This window comes from Lucilia cuprina, chromosome 6, assembly GCF_022045245.1.
Source record: "Lucilia cuprina isolate Lc7/37 chromosome 6, ASM2204524v1, whole genome shotgun sequence".
Classification (NCBI taxonomy): Eukaryota; Metazoa; Arthropoda; class Insecta; order Diptera; family Calliphoridae; genus Lucilia; species Lucilia cuprina.
This window is the reverse complement of record NC_060954.1, coordinates 36988014-37004976: the sequence shown is the minus strand read 5'-3', so window position 1 is coordinate 37004976 and position 16963 is coordinate 36988014. Positions and strand designations below refer to the sequence as shown.

General features: G+C 28.3%; 3 protein-coding genes across 4 annotated transcripts in view; 2 read left to right on the top strand and 1 right to left on the bottom strand.

Annotated features, from left to right (window-relative positions):
- LOC111678578 overlaps nucleotides 1-2430 on the bottom strand; it is a 38705-nt gene extending 36275 nt beyond the window's left edge. The window contains exon 1 of the mRNA XM_046953685.1: nucleotides 1480-2430. The gene's annotated coding sequence lies outside the window, so the exon portion shown is untranslated. The remainder of the gene's footprint in view (nucleotides 1-1479) is intronic.
- Nucleotides 2431-2742: 312 nt separating this feature from the next.
- LOC111678569 (ribonuclease H1) lies at nucleotides 2743-5874 on the top strand. 2 transcript variants are annotated; one of them, XM_046955397.1, is made up of 6 exons: nucleotides 2743-2910; nucleotides 4672-4894; nucleotides 4954-5041; nucleotides 5120-5225; nucleotides 5326-5596; nucleotides 5666-5874. In XM_046955397.1, the coding sequence occupies exons 1-6, from the start codon at nucleotides 2810-2812 to the stop codon at nucleotides 5762-5764; spliced, it is 888 nt and encodes a 295-aa protein (XP_046811353.1). In that variant the 5' UTR covers nucleotides 2743-2809; the 3' UTR covers nucleotides 5765-5874. The 2 variants fall into 2 exon arrangements, with proteins under 2 accessions (XP_046811353.1, XP_023295730.1); XM_023439962.2 differs by having other exon boundaries at nucleotides 2744-2910; nucleotides 4954-5225.
- A 1497-nt stretch (nucleotides 5875-7371) lies between these two features.
- LOC111678570 (phosphatidylinositol-glycan biosynthesis class X protein) lies at nucleotides 7372-9470 on the top strand. Its single transcript, XM_023439963.2, has 4 exons — nucleotides 7372-7507; nucleotides 7575-7707; nucleotides 8643-8791; nucleotides 8846-9470. Exons 1-4 carry the CDS (start codon nucleotides 7383-7385, stop codon nucleotides 9243-9245), a joined length of 807 nt encoding a protein of 268 aa, XP_023295731.2. The 5' UTR covers nucleotides 7372-7382; the 3' UTR covers nucleotides 9246-9470.
- The last annotated feature ends 7493 nt before the right edge of the window (nucleotides 9471-16963 follow it).

Here is a 16963-nt window from a genome sequence, read left to right as displayed (position 1 = left end):
TTAAATGCGAAAAGTACATTTTCGTTAAAAAAGATGAGATTGTCACTTGAAAGAATAATAAATTTACTTTTTTATCTTATAATCCAGATCATAATTATCTACAGCTATAATCATGATAAATCCCATTAAAAATATTACCTTCGAGGCAGTAATATTAAAATTTTTCGACTCAGCCTAATGTACATGATTTTTAATTGAATATAGAAATTTTAAATTTAGTTTTTAACACTTTTCTATAAAAGTATTTTTATATTTATTTAATTTCAAAAATAAACATAATATAGTATTTTCCCCATGGTTGTTAAGAGTGCTAATTAAGAAGAATTAACATTTGAATATACAAAAAGTCATATTTTTTTCCAAGATATATTTCATGTACAGAAGTGAACAAAATAATAGAACTACACATGTTTGACCATTAAAAATGATCTATGTTCTAAAATAACAAAACCATATATAATTCTACATACAAATTTTGTAAATATGTCATACATATACAATATAACCCTTAACCTGAATTGTAATGAGTAAGTACTATGATATCTATTTTGATTATAATTAACATCAAATGATAAAATTCTTGTATTTAGGCAAATGCTCCCTTTATAGGTTTATTCTATTTATTGTTGCTTTTCTCCCCAAAGAAAAAAAACAATTTTTATATTATTTACACGTTAATAGCTTTATATTGTTTAATAAAAGTTGTAATTAAATTGTGAGTAATGGATTTCTTAATCATTTAAAATATTTTATAAGTCAAAAGAATTTATAAACACAATTAAAACAGCTATTCCATCATTATTACAAATTATTTTTTTTACATTAATTTTAAAAGCATTTATGAAAGATATTGTAAAATAATATTCAGGAATTATATTTATTATCCAATATCGTGGATATGGTTATCAATGAGTTTTGAAACAATTGCTTTATTACCCGCATATTTACAACAATCAATTAAGAGTAATTGTGAAAGATTCTTTAGCTTGTGTAGAGGCTATTGTGATAACAACACATGCATATGTAGATGGATGCATATATCCTTGTATCTTATAAGAACCTGGAATATAGGCGGACATCTAATTAACAGAGCGAACTTGTCTTTCGGAATCAGTGCAGCACTGTCCTTTGGGTTTCGATTTTTTAAAAATTTTGTTGGACAGTGTATTTAAAGAGGGAAACACCTTAAATAAATAGGTAGTTTAATTAAAATCAATCAAATACCTACATAGTTGTTGAAACGTTACCAACAATTGATAGGCAATTGAATAAAATATGTATAAGAAAATATTGGAAAAATAAACCTCAACTGTAAACAATACTCTGCTCTGATCCATATATATTTCCTACAATCTATAGTCGAATGAACGTACAATTGTATTAATAATTCAATAATATTGTATCTATTACTCACTACCGCTAGAGTTGACTGCATGGAAACATTTATTTACAACTAACCAACAACAAAAAAAAACTTACCTATTTAACCGCACAGAAATCCAATCATTAAAACTGCTTGGAGTATTATTATAATTATGGAGACCCTTTAAATTCATTGCCCTACAAACAACAAGAGCAGCAGCAAAACAATCACGAAAAGGATATTAAATAATATAAAACAACTTTATGGTGGCAATTGACCGTCTAAGAATATTTAGGAATGAGCAGCCACATACATTAAATACACAGCAGCAAATGCAATGCAACAGCAAATCGAAAAATAGTATAACTTCACTTTTTAATATATATTTTTAAAGAATTTTATTTATAATTTTGTTACGTTTATTTATTTTGTTTACTATAATGCGATGTCGTATAAACTGTTTTTGAAACTTAATAAATTTACATAATTTTATCATCACAAGTTTACAATAATAAACACGAAACACACAACTCCCATGAATAATTAATTAATTTGATAAATTAGCATATGAGTGTGTAAATAAAAACAAAAACGAGAGTATTAAATAGTTTTATTTTATTTTTAATAACAAAATAAAAAACAAAATAATTCCAATATCAATCACATACGCACAAACTTCTAAAGTCGCGGCGACTGATTTTTAATAGCGATACCGCAAATAAGAAGAAAACTTAAGAGAAAACGAAAATCACACACATAAATAATAAAGAAAACAATAACAAAATATACAAGCAAAAAAAACTCGTTTCGTTTTTGGCAGACTGACTGCTTTTGATTTTTTTGTATTTTCTTTTAATCAATTTGTTTTTTTTTTTTTCACTGCACTTTTATTTTCGTTTACATTTTAAGGTATTTGATATTTTATTTGTTAATTTACCATCAATTTTGGTATTAAATAGTTTTGTTATGAATATTTAAACACAAATAGAATATATTAACGTTTTATTAAAACACAAACGACAGCTGCAAATATATGAGATGAAAATTTCCACTAAAAATTTTTTCTCAACTGAATTTTTGTTGTTAAATTTTTCATTCCACCCGTTTTGACACTAACTAACAGAGTTGTAAAAATTAGGCATAAAAGCTTTAGTATGTAATATTTTTTAAGTAAATAATATATAATAAAAAACTTATTAAAAAATTAAAATAAAAACATTTTAAAAATATTATTTCTTTAATTTCGTTTTATATGTATTTAAACTTTTATTAAAATTTAAATAATACTTTATTTATTTACTACTATTTTTACACCACTGATGTAAAAAGTTTTAAACAGCTGTTTTTTTTTTTTGCTTTTTTCCTTTATATCCAAATTTGTAGTTTCTTCTTTTATCCGTATACAAATTGTGTTTCTTTAGAAAAGAATTAATAGTTTTTCATTAAATGCAATTATTAAAAATTGCATTCAATAATATTCAAATAAATCGAATAATGTCTTTTTACGCTGTGGCAAAGGGTCGTAAAATTGGAATTTATAATACTTGGTAATATGAAAATTTGTGGGTTTTTATGTGGTGAACCGGCTCTATGCTTTTCTGTCAATATTTTTAATTGTATAAATAATTAGAAAGCTAATAACTTAATGTGTTAAGAAAAGTTGAATATATTTAATGACTCTATAAAAGGACACAAATCCGTTGAAATTTATAGAGTTATTGTTTGTATATGATCTATGTATTACAAAATTTTTTTTATCCCCTACATCACTGTAGTAGGCAGGGTATTGTATGTTTGTACTGAGGTTTGTAACACCCATTTTAAAGTGTGTATACTAACTATTAAAATAACTTGCTGGGTCGATTTACTAATGCCCGATTGTTTTTCTGTCCAAATAAGCGTGATCAATTTGGATCGTAACGTGGAAACGTGGTCACTATAACACTTAAATTACCTTAACATGTTAAATTATCATATTTAAAATAGACAAATATCACTCCTGTTATTTATTCCTTTAGTAAATTAAACTTTATCAAATTTTACAATCGGTTGTATTGTTGTTGCTGGGTTGACAGCCCTTGGTCGCAATTTTTTAATCTAAAAACCCTGATGATGATCGCCTTTGTAATCGAGAATGAAGACAGTCGTCACTTTAGTGTCCCCTTTGTAAGCGAGAGCGGAGGCAATCGTCTCTTTACTGTCTCCTTGTAGGGTGTAGAGTGACGATTGACTTCCTCGTAGGACAAGCCGATGTTAAAATGGTCGGTCACCTGGGTAGTCAGGTGGATAGGGGCCACCACAAGTTGTGGGTTAAGTGGTCAGTTCGGGACTGTGCCGTCGAACTGCTGGGCCCAGCAATTCGACAAAGAGTCAATGCATACGAAAAAGACACTAATTTCCACTAATAGTTACCCACCTGAATGATCGTATTTCGTATTTTTTTGTCATTCGTCACGAATGTAGCCTTTGTAATCGAGAATAAAGACAGTCGTCACTTCAGTGTCCCTTTTGTAAGCCAGAGCGGAGGTAATCGTCTCTTTACTGTCTCTTTGTAGGGTGTAGAGTGACGATTGACTTCCTCGTAGGAAAAGCCCATGTTAAAATGGTCGGTCACCTGGGTAGTCAGGTGGCTAGGGGCCACCACAAGTAGTAGGTTATGTGGTCAGTTCGGGACTGTCCCGTCGAACTGCTGGGAATTTAAATAGCGCCGCATAAAGCACGCATAGTGCCAGCGTAACAATCCAAGAAACCTTGACCAAGTAATGCCGAAACGACCTATACCTTTGTATAGAAAACCAGATCGCTTAGACTAAGATAATGAGTTTAATGGTCTCCACTAAAATCCAATGAGTTTTTTATGGTTTTCCACTACGTATCAAAGTACGTAAAAGTTGGGTTATAAATCCGAATGCATATGGTTAATATGTAAAATTCGAAAAACAGAAACGCGGTACCGTTATCCGACGCCACACTCTAAACCAACGCGGTTGCAAAAAGGACAGCCTGATTACCCTTAAGAGATAATGGCAATGACGCACGATGATTTTCCTTCAGCCAAAGCTGTATTACAAATGGTACGGAGTTTCCCGTACTCGGAAACTTCTTCTCTTTCGTCAACAAATCAACGACCCGATTCTCAATCGTCCAAAGATTGTCAACTCAGCAACAGCTGTATCAACCAGATGTTTTTCCTCAGGGAAGAACATCCAGTTACAACAAGAAATAAAACAAATTTTACTAAACGATTTGTTTTTTGTATTATGAAAAGTACAAGATTTATAATAACAAAAAATTCCTCACTTTTGCAGGCCCGAATGTGAAGAACAAATAAAAGGTTATAGAGGGTCCAGATATAAGAAATTTCCAACTCGTTCAGAAGCGGAAGAATTCATTGGGGCTTATCATGCCGAAGGCATTAATGTATTATACAAAGTTGATACAAAAAAGAATAGACCTAAGAAAGAAGAGGATCCAAACGAGTACTGGCCACCTTGTGATGGAGATAATTGTGAATTAACAGATGAGGATTTGGTAAAAGAAAAACTAATACGAAAAATTATTTTTTTCTATATATATGATATATATTATAGTTAAACGCTTTAGCTGAAGTTGAAGGACTAGCCGATACTTCAGATAATCGTAAACGTAAAGCTGATAATTTTACGGGCAGTTCCTCAAGTAAAATACCTAGACATGAATCTGTTGTATGGGAACCGGTTGCTATAAAATATATTGACAATATGGAATTTCTTCTAGATTCGGAGGGTTACGTTATTGTCTATACAGATGGTTCATGTTTTAATAATGGACAAAGGAATGCTTGTGCTGGCTATGGTGTATATTTTGGCGATAATCATGTTCTGTAAGAAGATTTTCTTAATAATTTTTTAATCAAGACTCAAAACTATCAATGGGCTCTTTGAAATATGATTAATAAAGTTCTGTATTTAACTTTTTTCCAGTAATGCTGGTAAACCCGTAAATGGTCGCGTTACTAATAATGTTGGCGAAATACAAGCAGCAATTTATGCCATTAAAGCTGCCAAACGTTTAGGTATTACCAAGCTATGTATAAGCACTGACTCCCAATTTCTAATTAATTCCATAACACTCTGGATAAAAGGATGGAAGGCAAAAGATTGGCGTTTAAAAAATGGTGATCCAGTTAAAAATTTAACAGACTTTCTGGAATTGGATTCATTATTGGAAGATGATAAGATTTTAATAAAATGGGTAAATTTTTGTTTAAGTTTTTAATTCGTATGTAAAAAAAAAAAAATAACGATTCCAATTTTTTTTAAGAATTATGTAAAAGCTCATAAAGGTATAAAGGGAAATGAAATGGCGGATAGATTGGCACGAGAAGGTTCTGAAATATATAGGAGAATGTATATGAGATAAAAACATATGCGCGTACTTTATTTATTTAAATTAATTTTGGAATACTGGAATATAAGAACAAGAAAATATACAAATCTTTAAATAAAACGATTGGATATTGAAACTTAAAATTGCATTTATTTTCTTTGTATGGAATTGTGTCTTAATTGCTTTTATTTAGAAAAATTGTTTGTAACAGGTATTTTATTTGAAAGAAATTGTGTATAACAGTTTTATATTTAGAATAAATTTTGGGGGGTTTTAATTAGAATGGCGGTGCATTAAGCACTCATATTGCCAGGTTATCACACGTTTGTCCAGAGAAATCCCCACCAAACGACCTATACCTTTATATAGGAAGTTGGAACATTCGGGCTTAATTTCATCAAAAGTATTAATGGTCCCCACCAGAAAAAAGTTTTAAGAGTTTTAATGGTCTCCACCAAGTTATATCGTGAGTATTTTATGGTCTCCGCCAGTTAAAAACATAACCTCACTCTGAGGTAAAACGAAAGCACGCGTTTAATGAAGACAACGCATAACTTAGAACTGTTATACGAAGAGTGCATTAAATCAGTGCGGGGTGAGGAGTAATTCTGTCGAAAGCCCAGTAACAAGCACAAGCCTGACCGTACTTAAGAAATAAAAACGATGACGCGAGAGTTGTTCCCCAACTCAGACCTGAATTACAACTCTATTGGGTTTTTTACCCTACACCACTATAGTGGGGAGGGTAATATACGTTTGTGCTGATGTTTGTAACATACACAAATATTGCTCCAATACCCACCTTGGTCCAATACCCACCTTAAAGTATACCGATCGATTCAGAATCATTTTTTGAGTCGATTAAGACATGCCCGTCCGCCAGGTTTGCTTGTACGCAAAGTACAGGCCGCAATTTGATGAAATTTGGACCAAGCATATTTTTTGGCACAGGGACGAAGCCTATTGAAAATGGTTGAAATCGGTCCATTATTTCACTTAGCTCCCATACAACCGTACCTCCCGATTTGAACATTTTAAGCCATAATTACGTCAAATATCTCTCCAAAAATTGGCACAAATAAGTTTTATATAATTATAAATTACACTGCAGATTTTCGTAAGGATCGGCCCTTATTTGACCCTAGCCCCCATACAAACCCCCCTTCAAAAAATGTCTTAAACGTCTAAAATTGACTTGTAACAATTTGTATCGCAATGAAACTCAACAAAACTAACTGTTATTTAAATATATATCCCTTTCCCAAATTTACCGAAGATCGGCCCATATTTGACCATCTTACGTTTTTTGAACATCAAGACTAATTTTCGCTATAACAATGTTTTTAATAGAAACAATTATATTTTATCATATTACATTGTCCGTATAACAGGTTTTACTTAATCATATTTATTAACTAAATTAATATTCTATTTTGAAAAAATAAAATTTCATATAAAATTTTGTTTTATACAAAACAGCCGAATATTTTAGTACAATTTATCATTATTCTCATTTCAGCGTTTTTCGCAGCTTATTGACAACAATAACAACAGCTGTCACAACACATGTTTGGAAAAATATTTTTTGTTTACAAAAAAGTAATTTTGTTTACCATAGATTTTTCTATGCTGTTTATGAAAATTTAATAAAATGAAGTGGATTTCTGTGGCATTTTGTTTTCTTTTAACAATTGTGTCTTCGCGACAACACAGTGAAAACGATGTAATACAAACTCCCATAGTAGATGTGGAATTAACCGATGCTGGATTCCATCGGTAAGTAAAGGAAAATTTCTTATTGGATGAATGTCTAAAGTAGTTTGGAGGAAATTAAAATTTCTAGATATCTTATCTATACTGTGCAATTCGATTATCCATTGGCGGGTAAGGAGTGTGAATACGTTTTAAAACAGCATTTGCCGGCATCAGTGTATGTAAGTGTCGATCAGCTGGATGACCTGAAGCGATTGAAAAAGGTAAAATATAATAATGAATAATGAAAATAGTGGAATAATATTATATTTATCCATCCATCTATCTATCTATCTATCTATCTATCTATCTATCTATCTATCTATCTATCTATCTATCTATCTATCTATCTGTCTATCTATATATCTATTTATTTATCTATCTATCTATCTATCTATCTGTCTGTCTGTCTGTCTGTCTGTCTGTCTGTCTATCTATCTATCTATTTATCTATCTATCTATCTATCTATCTATCTATCTATCTATCTATCTATCTATCTATCTATCTATCTATCTATCTATCTATCTATCTATCTATCTATCTATCTATCTATCTACCTATTTATATTAGTTTTTTTCCTGATCATCTCGGGCCGTTAATTCACAAGCTTTAAATTCCATTAAATTGTTTTTAATTATGAATTTGATTTCAATTTGAAAGTCTTCTCCAGGAGAATAACAACATTCCCAACACTTTGACAAATTATATTCAAAATAGCTACTTTTACTTCCGCTAATGAAAATTTTGATGACTTCATGAAATACATCACGTAGTAATGTTTACATTTTTGCTTTTAGAGATTTTAATTCTAAATGATTCATTAAAAATTGTTAAACTTATCTTTTTAAAATAATAAACACTACGCATTTAAATTAAGAAATCATAAACATATTTTAAAATGCCTAATATAAAAAAATGTTTATATTAAATTCACAAAATATCTTATCTTTTTGGCCAAATTTATTTACGATAAAAAAAAACATTACAAGACGTAAACAAGTATTTATATAACTCTTTGTTAATTTTTTGGTTTTGTGTTTTTTTAAAGTTTAAAATTTAAACTATAGAAATGTTCAAAGGATGTTGCTCAAACTATACAGAAATTATTATAAATTAATATAATTTTTTATATTTTTAATACACAACTTAACATTTCAGCTTGATGCCATTTATCCCTCCTTTGTTGATATTGAAAAACCAACAGAGCAATCTAAACCATTTGAAGTTTTTCTCAAAGGTGTACCCAAAATAACTGATACTATAACATTGCCCATACATTTTCGCTACCATGCACCAAATGATGAAAGGTAAAGTTATCTCTAATAAATAAGATTTCCTTTTAATAAATATTTGTATTACAGTTCCTCTGTATCAGTCGATATAAAGACACCCACAATGTTTATCAATTGTCCTAAACACGAACAAAATTTGTTAGAAAATGAACTGCATATAGAGCCTAACACCCTCTATTGTTTAGATGAAAAAGTGCCAAATATTAAAGAATCAACGAGTCACCAAACGTTGGCAAAATGGAATGAACCTTGCAATTGGAAATATGTCAAGGTGGATGTTAAAATAAAATCACCTTTACGTGCAGAAATACCAGTGGGTAATGAACGTGCCTTTCCGCCTATACTGTATGCCACCATTATTGTCAGTTGGATTGTATCGTTATGGACTGTATTTCGCACAAGACGTGTTCCTATGGCCATCAATGAAAAGCTAGAAGAACAAAGACTTTTGCAAAAGAAACATAAATAGAATAGGCAAGGGAAAGATTTAAAAACGAAAGACTTTAGCCAAAAATATTATTAATTACTGTAATAATTATTATAATAATAGCAATATCCTAAAAATGGAAAATAATGTAAGCAATCATGTTAAAAAGCATTTGTATGTAACGTATAGTATTAGCTACAACTTTATATTAAAAAAATACAAACTGTATTTCTAACAATAAAATAAATTTTTAAATTCGGCTATGAATAATTGTATTTACACTTCATCACATATTTATGATAGATAAATAGATATATAGATAGATAGATAGATAGATAGATAGATAGATAGATAGATAGATAGATAGATAGATAGACGGATGGATAGATAGATAGATAGATAGATAGATAGATAGATAGATAGATAGATAGATAGATAGATAGATAGATAGATAGATAGATAGATAGATAGATAGATAGATAGATAGATAGATAGATAGATAGATAGATAGATAGATAGATAGATAGATAGATAGATAGATAGATAGATAGATAGATAGATAGATAGATAGATAGATAGATTAAATGAAAATATTTAATAAATAAAATATTAAACACATTTTGCCTGCTCTAGAAAACATTAGCTTTAAATTATAAGGAAATCGATTATATTAAGATTTTCGATTACTTAAACATTAAACTATGTACTAGACTTTAACTATCTCTATTCCTTAACTATACTCACACAATACAAACTTTTCATTTCCGTTTTGTTAGAAAGAAAAACACGTGCAAATTGATTTATGATATTGAACTCTTCGAAAAGGTGCCGCGAAATTAATTAATTGTTTTATATTTTGTTTTTAAATGCATATTAATAAATTTTCACTTTAATCGCAAAACAGTTCTATGAATGTTATTAACACCTTTTTTATATATATAATTTTTTGGTTTATAACTGCCATAAAAGATAATTAGGGGGTTATTTAATAAAAAAAATAATATATAAATAAGTAAAAAATTTATTTTAACATGAGCACTTCATATTAAATAAAAGTCTGTGTTTTTATTTAAAATGTAGTTTACTTAGAAATATAATCCACTTTCTTCTAAAATAAGACAAGTCTATCTAAGCTTTTTTTGAAATTTTTATAAAAGAACAGAGTTTAATTTAAGGATTCTCTTTGAGAATTAATTAGCGAATTACAATTTTTTTAAAACAATTTCTAATTAATTGTACTTAAGATACTTTTGAAAAAAATGACTTATTTGTTAGCAAACAAACTAAATGCATTAAATATAATAAACGTTTTAATTATAAACGTGATTTGTTAGTTAAATACACATATAAAATGAAATGTAATATTTGCGCTAATATTTCTAAGATTTTTTTAATAATTATTGTTCTTAATAAAAGTGGTAGTTTTTAGAAATTTACTTAGACAACTGACTAATCATTATAAAATGTTAGAAGATAAAAAAATACAAATTATATTTTTATTAGTAGTTAGTTGAATATTTTTTTAAAAATCTTTTAACTAGTGTAAATATCTATTAAATTAAATCTCAGACCATGGATGTCCATATAGTCTTTAAGCTAAGTTTTGGACTCATTAACCATCAATTACTCCTGTCAGAATGTTATTAGACGGAACACACATCACCTACGGCTTAAAAGGCGCTTGCTGTAATTTCAGTAGCATTTGCTGTCCATAGTTCAAATCTCTCTATAACCCAACCGAGAACGATAACAGGCTATTGATTAAACTGACACTGAATGAATGAATGTAGCAATTCATTGGCTACACCCAAATTGCATAAATTACGAAGTAGGGTTCTATAGTTGAAACGAAAAGTTGACTTTTCGACTTTTTGCATTTTCTGAAAAGTCGACTTTTTGCATTTTATGAAGAGTCGGCATTTCGACTTTTCGACTTTTTTTATTTTATGAAAAATCGACTTTTCGACTTTTTGCATTTAGTTAAAAGTCGATTTTTCGGCTTTTCGACTTTTTTCATTTAATTAAAAGTCGATTTTTAGACTTTTCGACTTTTAATATTTTATAAATAGTCGACTTTTTCGACTTTTTCCGACTTTTCGACTATTTTCGACTTTTGACTTTATTTCGACTATTTTCGACATTCCGACTTTTTTCGACTATTTTCGACTTTTTCCGACCAGAGTTAAAAATTTATAAAGTTGCCAGAAGCGTACATTTATAATGTTGCCATTTAACATTATATTATTATTTATTATTATTAATAAAAAAATTTATTTATATTTTTTCTATTTGTTGCAATTTTTTGAGTTTTTTCGACTTCTTTCTATTTTCCGACTTTTTCGACTTTTTCCGACTATTTTCGACTTTTTCCGAATTTTTCAACTTTTTCCGACTTTTCGACTTTTATTTACAAAGTCGACTTTTCGACTTTTTTCATAGACGATAGTCGAGTTATCGACTTTTTGGAACAAAAAAGTCGACTTCGACTTTTTTCGACAAAAAGTCGATTGTTCGATTATTCGAAAGTCGATTTATAGAACCCTATTGCGAAGTAGAATCAAGATTTTCAAAATGGCTAGTACTTAATTACAATGCTCCAGTCTGATAACCTTCACACGGTGGCAACCAATTGAGAAATATTCAAAGCTTTTAGAATGAATTTTACAAAGTTCATACAAATTACCTTTGAACACCAGATACTCAATATATAAATATGCCTCGAAATTTTCATAAATACAATAAGAAACTTATAAAATACAATTGGAAATAGTGTAAACCATATTAAATTCCGATATTTCATATTTATAATATTTTGAATATTATATCTATATTATAACTAGAATATAACTAACAAAAATCCATCCATACATATGTAGGTACCTACGTGTGTATGTAGATGTAGTTTTCATTATAAAATCTCTATAATTAAGTGCAATAATCAAATGTTTTTTTATAACATTTTTAAGTAGTAAATTTTGTTTTTAAAAAATATTCCGCTTATTGTTGCTTTGCTCAAATTTAGTAGGAAAATCATAAAAATTAAGAAGCCTAATTAGCACTAAAAAAGAAAGATTAAATTTCTCTAAAATACAGTGTTGAACAAAACTGTGTAAGTTAAAAAATATTTAAAATTTTTCTAAAGATTGATAAACAAATAGTTCGATTTGATGTCTTATAACTAAGAGCGGGTTTCTTACTACTCAGTTAAACTAGGTTTAACTTGATGTTAGATTAAACTCGGAACAAATTTAGGCTGACTTTAGCCGATGATTGTGTTTTTCAGTTATGGATCTAGAATCAATTAACTTTGTTAGTATTGCCAACTTTTCAGTCAGTCAAAAACATAAACAATGAACAGCTGCTTTTTACAAATATCACTTTTGTAAAATGTAAAATTTTAGAAAAAATATAAATAACCATTTAAAACAATAATAATATCCATAAAGGTAATCAAAAAATACTATTTACTTAATATATAATGATTTTCTTCTTCCGAATTCATTATTTTATCGGTTTTGTTCTCATTTATAACTTAGGCTTAATTGGCCAATTGCAGTTAAATTAAGATAATAAGTAACATTACTGCAGTAATCATGATTACTGAAAAACACAAAACATATATTAAACCAGGTTTAATCAATGAATATCTCAATTTTTGTTTATATTTTATTGACAGTTTTCATACAAAAAAATATTTTAACCGGCAGAATATTTACAGGTTAAACGATAAACGTAGCTGGATTTAACGGGACTAAATCGCATAATAATATGTTATCGATAAAAGATAAATAGTATGTACTTACATATGTACTATGTTGTAATATAACTTTAAACTGATTGACATTTTGCACATTTGCTCAGTACTGTAATCTCTTAGAGACATGATGAAATTTAACAACATACATAAATATTTATCTTTTCTTTGTAGTTCACTTAAGATTTTCAAAATCTAATATAAACTCTAGAAAAGAAACATCTGGACACATTATAATAACACATCAATATAATCTTGCCAAATATTTTCAGTATTAGCACAAGGTGAAGGATTAGGGATTAAACTAAAATTAATTTTGAAAGTTGTTTTTGAATACTTACTCCTCAGTTAAACTAGGCTTAACTTGCTGTTAGATTAAACTCGGAACAAATTTAGGCGGACTTTAACTGATTATTGTGTTTTTCAGATTTAGATTTAAGTTCAGTTAACTTTGTTAGTATTGCCAACTTTTTACACAAAAACATAAACAACGAACAGCTGTTTTTTGCAAACAATACTTTTGCAAAATGGACAATTTTGGAAAAATGTTAAATAAACATTTAAAACAATAATAAATGAAACAAAACAAATCAGAAAATTGCAATTTACTTAAAATATTAAGATTTTCATCTTCCGAAGTCATTGTTTTATTGTTTTTGTTAATTGTGTTTTCTCACTTTAATTGGCTAATTACACTCAGTTAAACTAAGATAATATGTAACTTTACTGATAACTGAAAAACACGAATCATATATTAAACCAGGTTTAACCAAAGAATGAAGATTATCTTTATCAGAAAAACTCGCCCTTAATCAGCTAATTTTGTTTTCTAGTTTAAGCGCCCAATGGATACAATTTATTGAATACAATTTTTATTGAATAAACATTAAAATGTTTGATCTATCGATTAGTATAAATTATGGGACCTCACAATATATTTTTTTGTTTTAAATTTAAGTTTTCATTTATTTTCATATTACATTTACAATTGTTTTTTTATAAAACATGCATTGTTTTGATAACAAACAGTGACGTTTTCTGTTGTTTTTGATTAACCCGTTCTTAATGTTTACTAATAAGTTCGATATTATTTTATTAAAAAATTCAACGTTAATAGAGGAATGTCCGTCCCTCAGCAAACCTTTTGCGCACTATACAGGTCGCAAATTTCAAGATAATTTAATGAAATGTACTCTTCTTGTAACCCACGAACGCAACCTATTGAAAATAGGTAAAGTCGGGTCATTATATCGCATCTGTAGCTCCCATACAAAATTTATAAGGCTCTAATAGAGAAAGAAACCTCATTTTTTGTCAACAAATTTAAAAAAAAAATATTTATTTAAAATATTTAAAAAAAAAAAACATTTTAATATGCTCACTAGTTAAGAGTATCGTGGTCGACTATTCCAGCCGATACTTTCAATCTTTAAAAATATATGGTATACGCACAATTGGGACGAGCGGCGAATTTCGTATAGCACGACGAACTAGTCGACAACAATTCGTTGCGTAAATTCGTCAAATGGAACACAATCAAATTATTCCTATTGCGAATTCGTTTCAAAATTTGTTTGTTCGCAATTGAAAAAAGAAAGAGGAACAAAAATTTATTTTTTTTGTGAATCTCCACGATTTTAAGATAATTTTAACAGCTTTAAAATTTATTCGAATATTCTTTCGTAATTAGAAAATGTAAGAAATTGGCCTCGAAAAGAACTAAAATTATATTTTTGTGAATATCCCCAATTTTGAGATTATTTAAACAGCTTCAAAATTTTTTCGAACATTACTTCGAATTTTCGAACTTAATTTTAAATATTGCAACATAGCATTGTAGTGTCATTAAGTGTACTCCAAACTGACAAATTTCAGACAATTTGGGCAATTTTTGACTTATCTACAGTATTTGTGAAATCTAAAAAAGTCGTTAAGAAAATTGAAAAAAAAAATAAATAACAATCACCAAAACTTGCACATATTTTTAATTTTCTCAACGAATTAGAAGTTATTTCTAGAGTTTGTATGAATCCTTTGAATTTTAAAAATTGTTTTAATGGCTTTAAACATTTTTCGAAAATTTTAGTTTTTATGACCCAGAGATTATTTTAAGAGCATAAAAATTTTTTCAAACGTAACTTCGAATTTTCGAATATAATTTCGAATATTCGAACATAATATTGTATTGTCATTAGCGGTAATCACAACCACTAAATTTCAGTAAATTCGGGATACCGGAATTAGTTTTAAAACAATTTTCCCCAATTAATTCGTCGTTCGTCTGCGTAAGAAATAGAAATAAACCTATCGCACAGTTCGTTATGTATGACGAATTTCGTCATACGCATGGATTGTGCATATTTTCATATACTTTAGTGTGTTCTATATCTGACGACGAAAATTCGTCGTTCGTCCCAATTGTGCGTATAGTAATAATCTGAATATCATATTTAACATGAAATCCACTTTTATATATTTATTTATTAATTTCGTATCCTACCGCTCAATCTCTAAAGTTTTCCGTTATACATATGCTTCAAAAGATTATACGTTTCGCCATAATCAATACTCACTTAAGATAATTTTGCACAGATAAATAATAAATTCTTAGTTTGCACGAAACTTGCAAATTTATTAAATTAAGAAATATATACTTTTGGTTAGACTTCCGCATATTACGCAGTAGTTTGCTTGGTTCCTTGCAAACTTTCCCAGAACTCATAACCAAAAATATGAATTTAATGGTTTTAAACTGTTAAATTATATTTTTTGGGTGAAACTTTATATTTTAACAATATGGCCGATAATTCGATCCCTGTTTTAGAGAGACTGAATTTAAATTATAACAATATCTGACGCATAGTCAATGTTATGTTATGTTGTTTATCAATTTTATCTTCATCAATAATCAAGGTGATCTAACAAAATACATAAATATATTATAATATGAATACTTCAGATAGAACACAACATACCGCTCTATGTTCGCACGTCAATATAGTATTCAGAATGGCGATAAAGTTGTTATCAACACTTTGTCGTAAGTACCTGATTCTTGCGTATTTAATGATACGTAAAAATAGTTATGACGAGTGTAATTAATGCCACAAGATATTTATGGATAATACTTAACTGATTTTTTTTTTTTTTTTTGAAAATATTACCATCAAACATTTTCAAAATGGCTGTCATTATTTAATGGACAATTAAGTCCATGATTGTGCTAAAATTAAATAATTGAATAATCAAAATCTATTTAATTTAAAAAATAAAATTTATAATTTTAAATAGGAATAGGTTTGGTTCCTTCAAATATGAAGAAAATACTTAGGACACTATCTGGAATGTTATAAGCTCCTTTACATAGAAAATGTTAAAGGAAAAATCCTTAATAAGATCTTTATGAAGGAAGGACGCATTAAAGCTATCTGTGTGGTAATAGACCTGAGATATGAAAGACTATAAACAAAGATATTATAGGGCTACGTCTTAAGTCTGAAAAAACAAGCTTATAGTAGAAAATTCCCGAGCTAGTACCAGAGAAATTTTTAAGAAATATTTCATTAAAATCTAAAATTTCATCAAAAAATTATTGGAAAATATATAAAGTGTGTCATTTGAAAAAAAAATATTATTAAAAAATATTAAATATAGTTTTTTTTATTTTTTATCTAAAGACATTTGTTTGTTTGTAATGTTCATTTAATAAACAAAAGTTTACCCATAAATAAAAAATGTACACAAAATATTTTCCTCTTAAACATTACTAAAATACATAATAAAAATAATTTAATTAATTTATAGTCCTACTATTAGGGCAATAAACAAATTTAGTTCCTACGAGAAAAAAAGTGAAAAGAAAACAACTTTTGCCATAAAATACTCTGATTTTGCCATCACTTTCCGATGTTGATAACAAAAAAAAAGTGAGATTTTATCAGGAAACACCCTTTAGTTCCTACGAAAAAGTAGCTATTGTACTACTAAAATTAATAACATATTATAA

Excerpts from the sequence above, each read along its gene's own strand:
- LOC111678569 (XM_023439962.2), top strand. The coding sequence starts at position 2,810 with ATGCAATTATTAAAAATTGCATTCAATAATATTCAAATAAATCGAATA. Across the intron at positions 2,911-4,671 it reads ATTGGAATTTATAATACTTG|GCCCGAATGTGAAGAACAAA; the intron begins GTAATATGAAAA and ends TCACTTTTGCAG. Across the intron at positions 4,895-4,953 it reads AATTAACAGATGAGGATTTG|TTAAACGCTTTAGCTGAAGT; the intron begins GTAAAAGAAAAA and ends TATATATTATAG.
- LOC111678570 (XM_023439963.2), top strand. The coding sequence starts at position 7,383 with ATGAAGTGGATTTCTGTGGCATTTTGTTTTCTTTTAACAATTGTGTCT. Across the intron at positions 7,508-7,574 it reads ACCGATGCTGGATTCCATCG|ATATCTTATCTATACTGTGC; the intron begins GTAAGTAAAGGA and ends TAAAATTTCTAG. Across the intron at positions 8,792-8,845 it reads CATGCACCAAATGATGAAAG|TTCCTCTGTATCAGTCGATA; the intron begins GTAAAGTTATCT and ends TTTGTATTACAG.